Below are 12,249 nucleotides of genomic sequence, written 5' to 3' on the forward strand. Positions count from 1 at the left end.
CCCCTGCTGTAATTATCTGCTGGGTTGAAGACTTCAGTCTTGAGGGTAGCACATTTCCCCAGCACTAAATTCAAGTGGTTACAATATGTGTGTGTGTATTAGCAGTCATTGACAAGAGTATAATCCCAGGCAGTTCATGAGAAAGTGGCAGTTCCCTCCAAGCATTTTAAAATCCTGTACAATTAGAATACACGTGTGCCATATGAATAAGGTGAGGGCCGCTCAGCTTCTGTGTGCCAGTTGGCAGTTGGGTTCAGTCAGAAGTTCATGATTATTCCAGGGCACTGGTATTTGATATTAAGGATGTTAGAAAGTTAGTAACAGAGGAATCGTGTCAGATTTCTGGGACACTCAGTACTGCAAGCAGCTTGCTGCATTAATAGATCAGACCATCTTGTGTTTAGTGGTTACTTAACAGGAGAGATTTTCTGGAGTGAGATGTTACCAGTTTAAGCCCTCTTCTCTCCCCCAACCCCCCCCCCCCCAAGTGAGGAGGAGAAGTTGAGCCCTGAAGCTACCAGAGAAGAAATCTGCTCTTTTGGGGAAGGGATTTTGGAACTTTGCAGGTTAATTGCCGCCCAGCAATTTTCCCACCCCGCAATCTGAGCCAAGATTAGGGAGGTGCTGCTCTAAATAACACTTTGGCCTTTATGGAAATGTATCAGATGTTCCAGGAGTGTCTGTCTGTCTTTCTTTCTCTCCCCCCCACCTCTCTCTGCAGGCTAGGGTTAGCACTTCTCCTGGCCTTATATAGGAAGGCCTGATTGTTAGTGTTAACGGGAATAAAACAACAAGGAGAGCTGCCAGATTGCATAAATCAGGGCAGTATTTGGAATTTCATAAATGCCGTGGGTACAAGTTGAGCACTCAAACAATACTGAACTGTTCTCTATCGCTCCCTCTCTCTCTAGGGGAGGTGGAGTTTTGCTTCTCCTTTCGTGTTTTTTAATCTCTCTTTATTTCTGTCTCCATCCCCCTGAAGACCACAAGAGGAGCAGTGGCAGCCGGAGCCAAGATTCTGCAGACAGCCAGGACATCCAGGTCCCGGAGCAGTTTTCAGGGTTACTCCATGGCTCTTCCCCGGTGTGTGAGATAAACGAGGACCCTTTCAGGCTCATTTCTTCTGTGGCCAAAGGAGGTACGGAGGGCACAGGCCACTCACCTGCTATGCAGTTGGAGGATGCTGATTTACCTGTCTCTGGATCAGTACGGACCAGTTCTCCTGAGCAAAACCAGAAAGCGATCTACGCAACGGTCCAGCCCAAAAACATCCAGCAGGCAGAACCTGAAACTGCAGTGACTCCCCAAGTGCTGCAGCACCCTGGTGGTGCAGAGGAAGAGGGAGACAGAGGCGGTGCTGGGGGCCGAACTCACCTAGGAGGCAAGCCCAAAGCAGAGCTCAAACTCAGCCGTAGCTTGTCCAAATCGGACTCGGATCTCCTGACCTGCTCACCGACTGAGGACGATGCCATGGGGAGCCGGAGCGAATCGCTCTCAAACTGCAGCACTGGGAAGAAAAGGCTGGAGAAATCTCCATCTTTTGCTTCGGAGTGGGATGAGGTAAGATTGACCTTGGCTTACTAATGCCTTAATGCCGGGAGTGAGCTTGTGTGCTGTGTGAGTTGCACCGTACTCAGTCTCTTGCAGGGAGAGAGTAAGTTGTGGGGCTTGAAGCATTATTCACCTTCCTTTGTGTTTACCCCAGCTTCTTTCATTATTTGCCTGTTTAATTACAATAAGCCTTTCAGTGGTTAAATGCCAGGAGACAGGCATAATCAGAGCAGGCGTTCTTAAACATTTGGAAACGTTCATATCCTGGGCTTCGCTTTTCTGGGCGTGTCCATCGCTGTGCTTTGGAACGGGTTTTGTGTTTGCAAAAAGGAGAGTTGTCATGTTTGTGTCTCCTTCGCTAGTCCTTCCCTTTGGAGTATCCCAGCCCAAAAGCAGGGAGGGTGGGTTCCCTTTCTAGGTCACCATTGTCTACGGTGTGTGAGGAGGGTGTGCTGGGTTCATGGGATGGGAGGCAGGCACTAATTGGAAGACTCTTTCCCGTTTATTAGATCTATCTAACTTATGTCTTTAAGTGGTTAGTTCAGAGGTGGGTTAGAAGTCACTTTAGTGTAGTGCAAAAGGGAGGGACCCTTATTTCGTGCTTAGGAATTTGGCCTTCGTGAACCATTCAGCTGGGATTGTGTCCCTCTGAAATTCAGCACTGCAGCATTACTGAAAAATTCTTTGGAGATGATTCCATACTGGTAGAGCAACAGAACTATGTAAAAGATGAGCCCAGATCAGCCACTCCTTGTGCACTGAAAGGGAAACCCTCCCTAGGAGAGAATCAGGTTCATGAAGGCTGCATGTGTGCCAGGCCTGTAAACGGCTGGCAAAAGGGAATCCCATACTCAATGGGACATGTTCGTGGTGTTCCAGTGACAATATCTGTGACCATACCCCTTGCTCAGACTGTGTGTGTGTTGATTGGGGCTCAGCCTCTGTACAGTCCAACGTAAGGGTTAACTTTTATTGGTTACATGGGTGAAACTTACCTCAGGGAGAAGGGCTGTACTGAGAAAATGCTGCTAAACAAAAATCCTCCAAGGCAACTGGGCAAGTGTCTGTGGGCCTCCTCCTTTTGTTGAAGCACACTCCCCATCTTGCTTCCAGGAGACGTTCACCCCCACTGAGTGTTCTTCCACAGCTGTCTTGGTCACAGTGTCCGTGCAGTTATTGATGAGCTGGGTCAATAATGCCAAGGCTATAAGGGACTGATTCTTTAGCAGAAGATTGATCTGTTGGGACTCAGTTATTTTGCTGTGCTGCTGTCACACTTCATTTGAAATGCCTCCCCCCTGCCCTGATGGCTGTTTCCAGAGGAGCCCTAAACTCCGTAAGGGAAAGCTCAGCTCTCTGCCCTCTTTGGGTTTATGTTGTTACGGTGGTTGGACCTGTAGCAAGAGCGTAATCCTTGTTAGAGCTTCCCTGCTTTGTATAGTCAGGTGAGCAAGCTTGAAAATCTATCTCCCTGGTTCCTTGCAGATAGATTGCAGGACCAGTTGCCATGTTAACACTGGACGGAACAGAGACACTTTAACCTACAGAAAAGTCCAGAGTGTCATGCAGACACATGCTGGTAATGGTTCAGACTAAGAAGAGAATTGGGGAGAAGAGGCTAGGGCAATGAATGTAAAGGATTCCTACCCTTAATCTAAAATCAAACCGCTCTAATTGAAAACTGTATTTTCAAAACTGTACTTTTTGAATCTTTTTTTTAAGGGATGTGTTGGGATGGAGGGGTTTTTATTTTTTGTATTGCAGCAGCATCTAGAGGGCCCAATGAAGTTCAGGGGCCCATTATCTTTTCCCCACAGCTGTTGTCCCCTGATCATCTGTAGGATTTAAGTATCTTATTGTCGTCTTTGATTTTCTTTTTAACCCTCATGAGGCATCAGTGCTTTCCTTTATCCTGATGTGGGTGGTTTTCCCATGATCTCCTTCAGCGTCATGACTGTGCTGGGCATTTGCAGGTGTTTGAAAGCTTGTGGTGCTCAAATTATGCATTGGAAGGGGATTGAGTAGTTGGCCTAATAAATCTTCATCTCCAGATTCTTGGGACATCATACCTGCCTCAGAATCATCATTTGTAATAAGACAATGTGGCTTAGTGGATAGAGCACTGATCTAGGGTGCAGGAGACCTGGATTCTATTCCCAGCTCTGCTGCTGACTTTGGCCCAGTCGCTTTGCTCTGTTTGTTTTTTCCAATCTGTAAAATGGGGATAATGATGCTGACCTCCTTCAGAAGGTGCTTTGAGATATGAGGAAAAGGACTACAGAAGAGCTAAATACTGGTAGTTAGTTCATCAGGTGGGGGTTAGGCCACCCGGATCTGCTGAGTTTCTGCTTAGGAGAGGCACCAGTCACTGTAGCGTGTTATAGGGGCAGGTGTGGAGGGCAGCTGTGCAGTGAAAAGTGCTCATTGCATGCCCCACATGCTTGGGCTAAGGCCTATATGCTCATTTGCAATTTTAAAATGTTTTGTATTGTATTATCCCTTCAGATGAGAAATGTCTAACCACTCCCTTTTCACCAGCTTCAAAATTCACACCCGCAAGAGAAGGAAACAACCGCAGGAACTTTGTGTTGTGACAACTTAAATGGGCAGTAAAGAGACTGGTCTGATGGCAGTTAGAACCATAGTGATGAGACGAAAGAACTCTTCAGTTTTCTCTCAAAAGTTTACTCATGCCCTGGATGGGTTAATGCAGCTGCTTCTGAATTAGGATGTGACTTACAGCCTCTGAATGAGTGTCTGGTTAATGTAAAACCTCACTGAGCCTGAATCTCTTCTGCCTTTGACTGTTTGCAGTGAGAGTATTGGCAGTGGGGTAATCTCCCATCGGTGCATGGCAGATTTACACATGTTATTTCACTAATGTTAATATTTATGCAGATAGCTCCTGGGGAAGATAGTCCCTGTCTGTGTTGCACTATGCAGTACAAACATTAAAATCCGTCTCACCCAGTGGCTTTACTAAAAGTGGACATGCCTCCTCTTGGAATCAAGTGTTTCAGGAGTGACCTTAGTGACCTCTTGAGGCAGATGGGACAGCAAAGCTGGGGGCAGAGAAGAGCTAAGCCTGTGTTGCTTTTGGGCTACCTGTGATGGTGCCAAATAAGTCCATAGATGGTGAAGAAAGAAGGTAAATTTTGCCTTGGAAGGTCTGATCCGTTTACAGGCTCATCACTTTCTGTGAGCTCCTTCCCCAGATAGCTGAATCCCCTTTGTTTGGAAGTGGAAGGTGGTGCCCATCTCAGCAAGAGGGTGGGATGGGGAAGCAGTGATTCACTCGGCCAAGATCTCCCTGTTGCTGACTTGCAGTGTGGGGGAGGGATAGTTCAGTGGTTTGAGCATTGGCCTGCTCAACCCAGGGTTGTGAGCTCAATCCTTGAGGGGGCCTTTTAAGGATCTGGGGCAAAAATTGGGGATTGGCCCTGCTTTGAGAAGGGGGTTGGATTAGATGACCTCCTGAGGTCCCTTCCAACCCTGATATTCTGATTCCCCCACTCTGTAGCCCTGGTCCAAATAATATGACAATGTTACTTTGTGCTCAGTGCTGCAAAAGAATCTGGTAAGTATCTGTTTCCTTTCTGTCTCCTGACCCTCTGGCAGTTTAATGTGAACATGAACACACACACACACACACTCCAGCTCTGCTGTCATTATCTGATATAAACTCCTTATGAGTCAGACGTAGGCAAACAGGTCAAAAGCAAACAGCAATGCAGCATCGGGTGGGAGAGAGGAGTGAAGCCGGCTTGATCCCTCATGTGAACGGGAATAAAGTTGGGTGAGAAGAATTATACGAGGTAGAGCCTCTCGTTAGCATAAATATTTGAATCCTTCAAAACTTGGCTGAGGGCTAAAGTGATAAATTTGTTTTTCGTAATTGGTTCATGAATATTTAGCAGCTGTGAGATCAGCACACACCAGTCACAGCACACTATGAATTTTATGAGAGAATAAACTATGTTCATGTTTCGGAAGGAGAGGGGACCGTTTGGTGCCAGGTAGAGGTGCTGTCAGCCCAGCTTCAGGAGCGTGTTAGATGATGCATCTGTTCTACAGCCGAGAGGGGAGGAAGGGAGAACAGTTTCAGGTCTCACTCTGCGCATGTCTGAGTTCATATGCTTGGAAGAGCCTCCCGTTGCATGCAGGCAAATTGGTTGCCAAATGATATTTAATGGTTTTATCCAAAAGAGACCTAAGACATGTTATAAACTGGACAGAAATCAGTTCATCCACCTTGGAAATACAGCCACCTGGGTTGAAACATCTATCTAGTGTTTAACAACACCATGGAACAGTACATAACTTAGGATAAAGTAAAGAAAAGGTAACTGCAAACCAGAATTTGGCAGGACACTGGAGATAGAGCTCGTTATTTAATGTTGTTAGACGCCTGTGTAAATGTAAGTTACTGCTGATTACCAAGATGTGTCTGTGTAAACAGGAACTGCCAAGCCTTTTTGGGTAGGCAGTGTGGTCCAGTGAACAGGAATCAGGAAGACCTGGGTTCTGTTCCTAGCGCTGCCACAGACCACCTGTGTGACTTTGGGCAAATATCACTTTCCTCCTTTGACTTATTTCCCCCTGTGTCAAATGTGGGAAGGATGGTTCTCTTTTGTAGAATGCTTTGAGATGTATAGAAGAAAAGCATTGTGGTTACTGTCACATTAGTGAAGCTGGTGATAACCATGTTGATGCATGTGGATCCTACTCTGTAAATGATTGAGATGTTTCATTTTTCAAAGAAATGGCCTCACCAGTTGAACAGAAAATGCCTTTCTGTAGCAGCCTTTGCAGCAAGGCACTATAACTGTTGCCTTTGTCAGAGGATGTGGGCATGAACTGTGGTGACTAGACTGGGTTGGGGAGTCTGACCAATTAGCAGTCTTAAAGCATTTGAATCAGCTGTCGGTCTTTTTTTGACCAGAAGACCTGGTATGCACAATTCCATCTCTAGAGGTCTAATAAAGCAAACAGTGCCAGGATCCACAACCTGGTAGGTCTGGCTGGGCCCGGGCCCAGTCCTTCCAAGGCAGACAGCATTTTTATAAGGAAATCTTGGGGTTTTGGACAATGGCCTCCTTGGCTTGAACCAACTGTAAATAACCTTTTGTGTCTGTGCCTTTTTTCTGCCTCCATTATGGTGCTTCGTCTCCCAGCCTCCTTTTCTCCCTTTAAAATCTTGGGGTAAGAGTGGGACAGAATTTAAAAAGATCTGTTGGCCGAAGGCTACCTGGCTTTCTTGAGTCAGGTGTACAGTTGCAGTGATGCAAAGCTCTCCCGTTCTTTGAGCTGTTACAATACTCATAGAACCGCTTGGTAGACTTGTAGCATGTAATGAGCAGTTGGGTGAAAACTGCTAGTCAGGTTTCGTCAGATTTCTCTTGTTCTGAGAGCAGAAAATATCCAGCCAGCTGTGCTGTACAGCTCAATATATGAGGCAGCCTGGGTTCCTGTACAATGACTAAGCTGCACATTCTAAAGCATATGCCTAAAATAAAACGCAGTGCTTCCACTGCAGTCTTGGGGCTCAGCGACTACTCGTTCATGACGTGGGACAGTTGAGTGACTTGCCTAGACAGGCGGAAAATTGCCCACGTGTGCCCTCTCAGCTAAAATTTTGTATTGCGCTCAGGGTCATTTTTAAGTGGTTTCTGGGTCAATATAACTTAACAGCTAAAGTGCTGTAAATGTAGTCCCTGGATTATGCATAACATTTAAGGCATCAGTTCTGAGTGGAATTGGGCAACCCAAGTGCTAATGTGAGAACAGCCATACTGGGTTAGACCAATGGTCCATCTAGACCAGTATCCTGTCTTCTAACAATGGCTGATGCCAGATGCTTCAGAGGGAGTGACTAGAACAGGGCAATTAGCGAGTGGTGCATCCTGTCATCCAGTTCCAGCTTCTGGCAGTTAGAGGCTTAGGGACACGCAGATCGTAGGGTTGCGTCCCAAACCATTTTCGCTAATGGCATTGATGGACCTATCCTCCATGAACTTATCTAGTTCTTGTTTGAAACCAGTTGTACTTGCGGCCTTCACAACATCCCTGGGCAACGAGTTTCACCAGTTGACTGCGTGCTGTGTGAGGTACTCCCTTATGTTTGTTTTTAAATGTTCTGCCTGTTAATTTCATTAGGTGACCCCTGTGTCATGTGTTACATGAAGGGTCAATGACACTTCCTGACAGTGAGATCTACCACATCTTCCCCTTGTTTAAGGAGCACAAGTTCCTGGCAAAACTGGCTTCTCATACAATCAATTCTCTTGTCTGGTTGACTCCACAGAGGCAGTTCATTGCTCAGAATTATTGATGCCTAAATAGCTGCCGTTATTAAAGGGACCTGTGTTCTTGGTACAGTGAGGGTTGGTTGGATATTTATGGTAGCCAGTGCCCTGGGTTTCCTTGATTAGTGTGTGAATTGTGGCCTTTTCACACTTTCACCCTGTCCCTTAGCATAAAGAGTTTCAGCTTTTACACTCTTGTGGTGTCATAATAATGCATTGCAATATTTGGGTCGTGAACTAGTTGGTTTTCTAGAGCTTTATCTGTCCTCTATCCTACGTGCAGTAGCAAGGAACTGGCCAGGCCATTGAGAATTTGCTTCAGACCCTGCTCCTGATATTTCTTTATCCACCATGTTTACAGTTGTCTTGCATCAAATGAGCAGCTCCTGTGTTGAATTTCTAATGCAGTTCTATGTTCCACGCTAAGTCCCTGCACCAGCTCTATAAAGTGATATGACTGCTCTGTGTTCTAGTTTTAACCCTTTCGACAACAGAGTGTTTCTTCTGACGGAGGATTAAAGAGAACTGTAAATAAAACATGCATGTTATTTTAGATTTGTTAGCCAAAGGAAATGCACAATCCAGCAGAGATTTATCAGTCAGAAATCACTTGGATCCATGTGTTCCCCAGTGTGTGAATTTAGTTGATGAATTAATACTTCATGTCTCTGGACAACACTGCCCTGCCCGTCTTTCCTATAAATAACTGGAGTGGAGCATGATGTTCTACTATCAAGTCAAATTGCTTTTCTCAATTCTCCACTCCCAGTCCCAGGAATTGTAGATATGCTGTTGAATTGGCTCATCTTTTTTGATGGTTGATGGTTCATTAGTATCAACATTGAGAGTAAACTGTTGCACAGCTGTAGTGTCGTTTCACCCATGTAAGATCCCAGCTCTCTTAGGTCCCAATACAGCTGGTACCAAGCACATAGGTAATGTTAAGCATGTGAGCCCCATTAACTGCTCATGCATACATAATTAGCTGAATGAGGGCCTTAGTGAATTAAAGATATTTTTTCTTAATAATGAAGATTAAATAATTTATTAAATAAAATAATGCTGCTTAAGTATCCCTTTTTATCAGTACATTTCAAAGTGCTTTGCAGTCTTTCACCTGTGTATCCTTGCAAAACCCTTGTGAGGAAGGGAAGTACTATTATTTCCATTTTCCAGATGGGAAGCTGAGGCACAGCGGGACTATGACTTGCTCAAGGTCACCAGGAAGACTGTGGAAGAGAAGGGAATTGTACCTCGGTCTACAATTCGTGGGCTAATGCCATAACCACTGAGCCAGTCTTCCTCTCTAAGACCATAATCTTTGGATTTTTGAGGGTTTTAGGTTTAGTTTGTTTTGCCACGGCTAGCAAAAATCATGTAATTGTACTGTAGTAATGTATTTATTTTTAAAATTTTAATTTTGAAAATTGAGGTTTTTGTTTTGATAAAAATTAAACAATTGCATCGCAATACAAAACTTTTTTTGTTTGATGCAAAAGCCACCATTTCATAAAAATATCACCAAAAAGTGCCAAGTGTGAGAGGACCAGAGTAGTTAGTTTTGTGCTTAGTGAAATATAACTTGAGTTTAATGTGGTACCTATCCTGACAAGCCAGATTGACTTATCTGCTGGGTTCCCTCACAGCTCTGTGTGTGTCGGTCACTGTTAAAATACTTACAATTCAAGTCGAAATCTGATTGTGAGAAAACAGTACACCGCACTGTGTATTTTTTATTGACAGTGGGAGGCTAAGGGTTTTACGGTCATGGCAGTGACTGAATTCCATATTTTGTTTCTGCAGTTGTTCTAAACTTTCTAACAATGAAGTGCTAAGGGCTAGCTTGTGTTTGTTCCTTCCTGATGTATCCTTTTCCGTCCCCTTTCTGTAGTCTTCTCTTGTGTGGTCCCACCTCTTTGGTGACCCAGCCTTAGTAAACTTCATCCTTTCTTGGTGAACAAGAAAATCTCCTTTGTCACTTCCCAACAGCTTTTACTGCCTAAAGTTTTTAATTTGTTTTGTTTATATTTGCATGTTTAATTTGCCCTCTGAATTGCAGGACCAGGCAGGGTCTGTTTTGTTTGCAAACTGAAATATTCTTGGCACATTTTCTGGCCTCTGTCATTTGTTTTGTGCTGGCTTTAATTTCTGAGGATTAATTTCAATGTTACTCTCTTTAGCCATTTAAAATGCTGAAATATTTTATTGTTCATGTAAATGTGGCCAATGTGTTTATCTGATTTCTACTACCATCTAAACAAGCATGTCTACACCAAGCTTTGCATGTCCTTGATGGTCTCTTGAAGTAAACTTAATGAAGTAATCTGGAGAGAATTGCTGGAGTCTGATAAGATGCAACAGAGGTTTGCTCTTTTCATTTCCCCGATTTAGAGCTCAAAATTTTTTACCCTACTCTCTAACTCAGGGGTCCCCAGTGTGGTGCCTGCAGGTGCAGTGGCGCTTGCTGGGGCAGTTGTTTGGCCCGCAGGACAGCATGCTGCCGAAATGCTGCCACTGAGCATGGTCGCCTGAGAACCACCCGCCGAAATGCTGCCGAGAAGTGTTGCCGTTTCTCAGCGGCATTTCGGCGGTGGGGCTTCTTTCCACTGCTGCTTCTTGGCGGCATTTCGGTGGCGGGGTGTTTGGCACCTGCCGCAGTCTGTTGGGAATAGGAATGTGCTATTCCCACAGAGAGGTTGTGGACCACTGCTCTAACTCAGCTCCCCTCACCTCCAATGATGAGGGCTTCCACACAGAGACCTTGAAGGATTATCCTTCCTCTCAGCTAAGGGTGTCTGTATTTAGCAAAAAGAACAAGAGGACTTGTGGCACCTTAGAGACTAAAAAATTTGAGTATAAGCTTTTGTGAGCTACAGCTCACTGCATCTGATGAAGTGAGCTATAGCTCACAAAAGCTTATGCTCAAATAAATTGGTTAGCCTCTAAGGTGCCACAAGTCCTCGTTTTCTTTTTGTGAATACAGACTAACATGGCTGCTACTCTGAAACCTGTATTTAGCAAATGGATGCCAGAGAAAATATTTATTCATTGTATATAGATAGCATGCCTGCTAAAATCACAAACCAAAATAAACTGTCTATATCAACAATACTAAAACTGCTTCCAGCCTAACTCCAGCTTTCGGAAAAGCCTGGATAAATAAATGCGCTTGCAGTGTGCTCTGGAAGTCTGCAGGCTAGTGCCTATCAAATAAAGGGAAATGCAAGTTCCCGGTTTGAGGGCCTTCTAATGCACAGTCCTCCATACCTACAGCTCTAGGCCAGTTCACGTTCCTTGGCTGATCTCAGCTGACCGAGTGTGAGGAGAGAGACTACATTGGAACTGATTTAAACCTGTCAAATGCACAGAAGTCTCACTACTTTTTTAGTAAAGGTCTCCTGGTGTTTTGATCTGAGAAGCACATTTCTCAAGTAATGCAAATACATGATCTTACAGCAGGGCTTGTACATGGGAATAAGCAAACACAATTTATTTGAATTGTATCACTGTATCAACGTAGCAGGTTAAATATCAGCTACTCTTTGTGGAGGAATTTTTACTCCCTTGCACACAGTTTTATGTTTATGCCCTAAATACAGATTTAAATGCACAATCACTTCAGTTCTTTCTCTCTGATTTGTAGGTCACCAATCACAGGTGCTAGTCTGGGTATGTAGCTAAGTTAGTTTGTTTCTAATATACTGGAATAATATAACCATTTTGGGATAGCTGCTTCAGCTGTGCTATCAGTTTTTCTTGAACTGCTAAGTAGCATGTTACCCCAACATTCTGGAATTGAATCTTTTGATGCAGTTAATATAAATTATGCATGCTGTGTAACGAATATTTTTTAAAATGTGACCCATTTGATCATTTTTGATCAATAGTCTGGAGGATGGTTCTAGACTATTCTCAGTGGTGGAAGAGGACAGGACAAGGAATAATGGTCTCAAGTTGCAGTGGGGGAGGTTTAGGATGGATATTAGGAAAAACTTTTTCACTAGGAGGGTGGTGAAACACTGGAATGCGTTGCCTAGGGAGGTGGTGGAATCTCCTTCCTTAGAAGTTTTTAAGGTCAGGTTTGACAAAGCCCTGGCTGGGATGATTTAATTGGGGATGGGTCCTGCTTTTGAGCAGGGGGTTGGACTAGATGACCTCCTGAGGTCCCTTCCAACCCTGATATTCTATGATTTTGATCCCTTGGCACTTTTTTCAAAAACAGGGATGTTCAGCGCTAATGTCCTTGCCAAATTTTCACTCTAATTGCCTTCTGCCTACCTTAATTTTCTCTTGCAGCTTCAATTAACTAATTGTTTACTTCCTGTCTTAAACAGTTCTGTAGTGTTGCTGTGTGCTGTTAAATAGCTGCAACACTGTACCCCAGAGATGGCTG

The 12,249-nt window shown here is 44.3% G+C and overlaps 1 protein-coding gene across 7 annotated transcripts in view; it reads left to right on the forward strand.

The window, feature by feature from the left end:
• ANKS1A (ankyrin repeat and sterile alpha motif domain containing 1A) overlaps positions 1 to 12,249 on the forward strand; it is a 155,982-nt gene that overhangs the window by 75,159 nt on the left and 68,574 nt on the right. For all 7 annotated transcript variants that reach the window (XM_077839460.1, XM_077839461.1, XM_077839463.1 and 4 more), the window contains one exon: positions 983 to 1,560. In XM_077839460.1, the coding sequence (XP_077695586.1) occupies positions 983 to 1,560 (578 nt within the window). The remainder of the gene's footprint in view (positions 1 to 982; positions 1,561 to 12,249) is intronic.

Source organism: Eretmochelys imbricata, chromosome 21 (genome assembly GCF_965152235.1).
Source record: "Eretmochelys imbricata isolate rEreImb1 chromosome 21, rEreImb1.hap1, whole genome shotgun sequence".
Lineage (NCBI taxonomy): Eukaryota > Metazoa > Chordata > Testudines > Cheloniidae > Eretmochelys > Eretmochelys imbricata.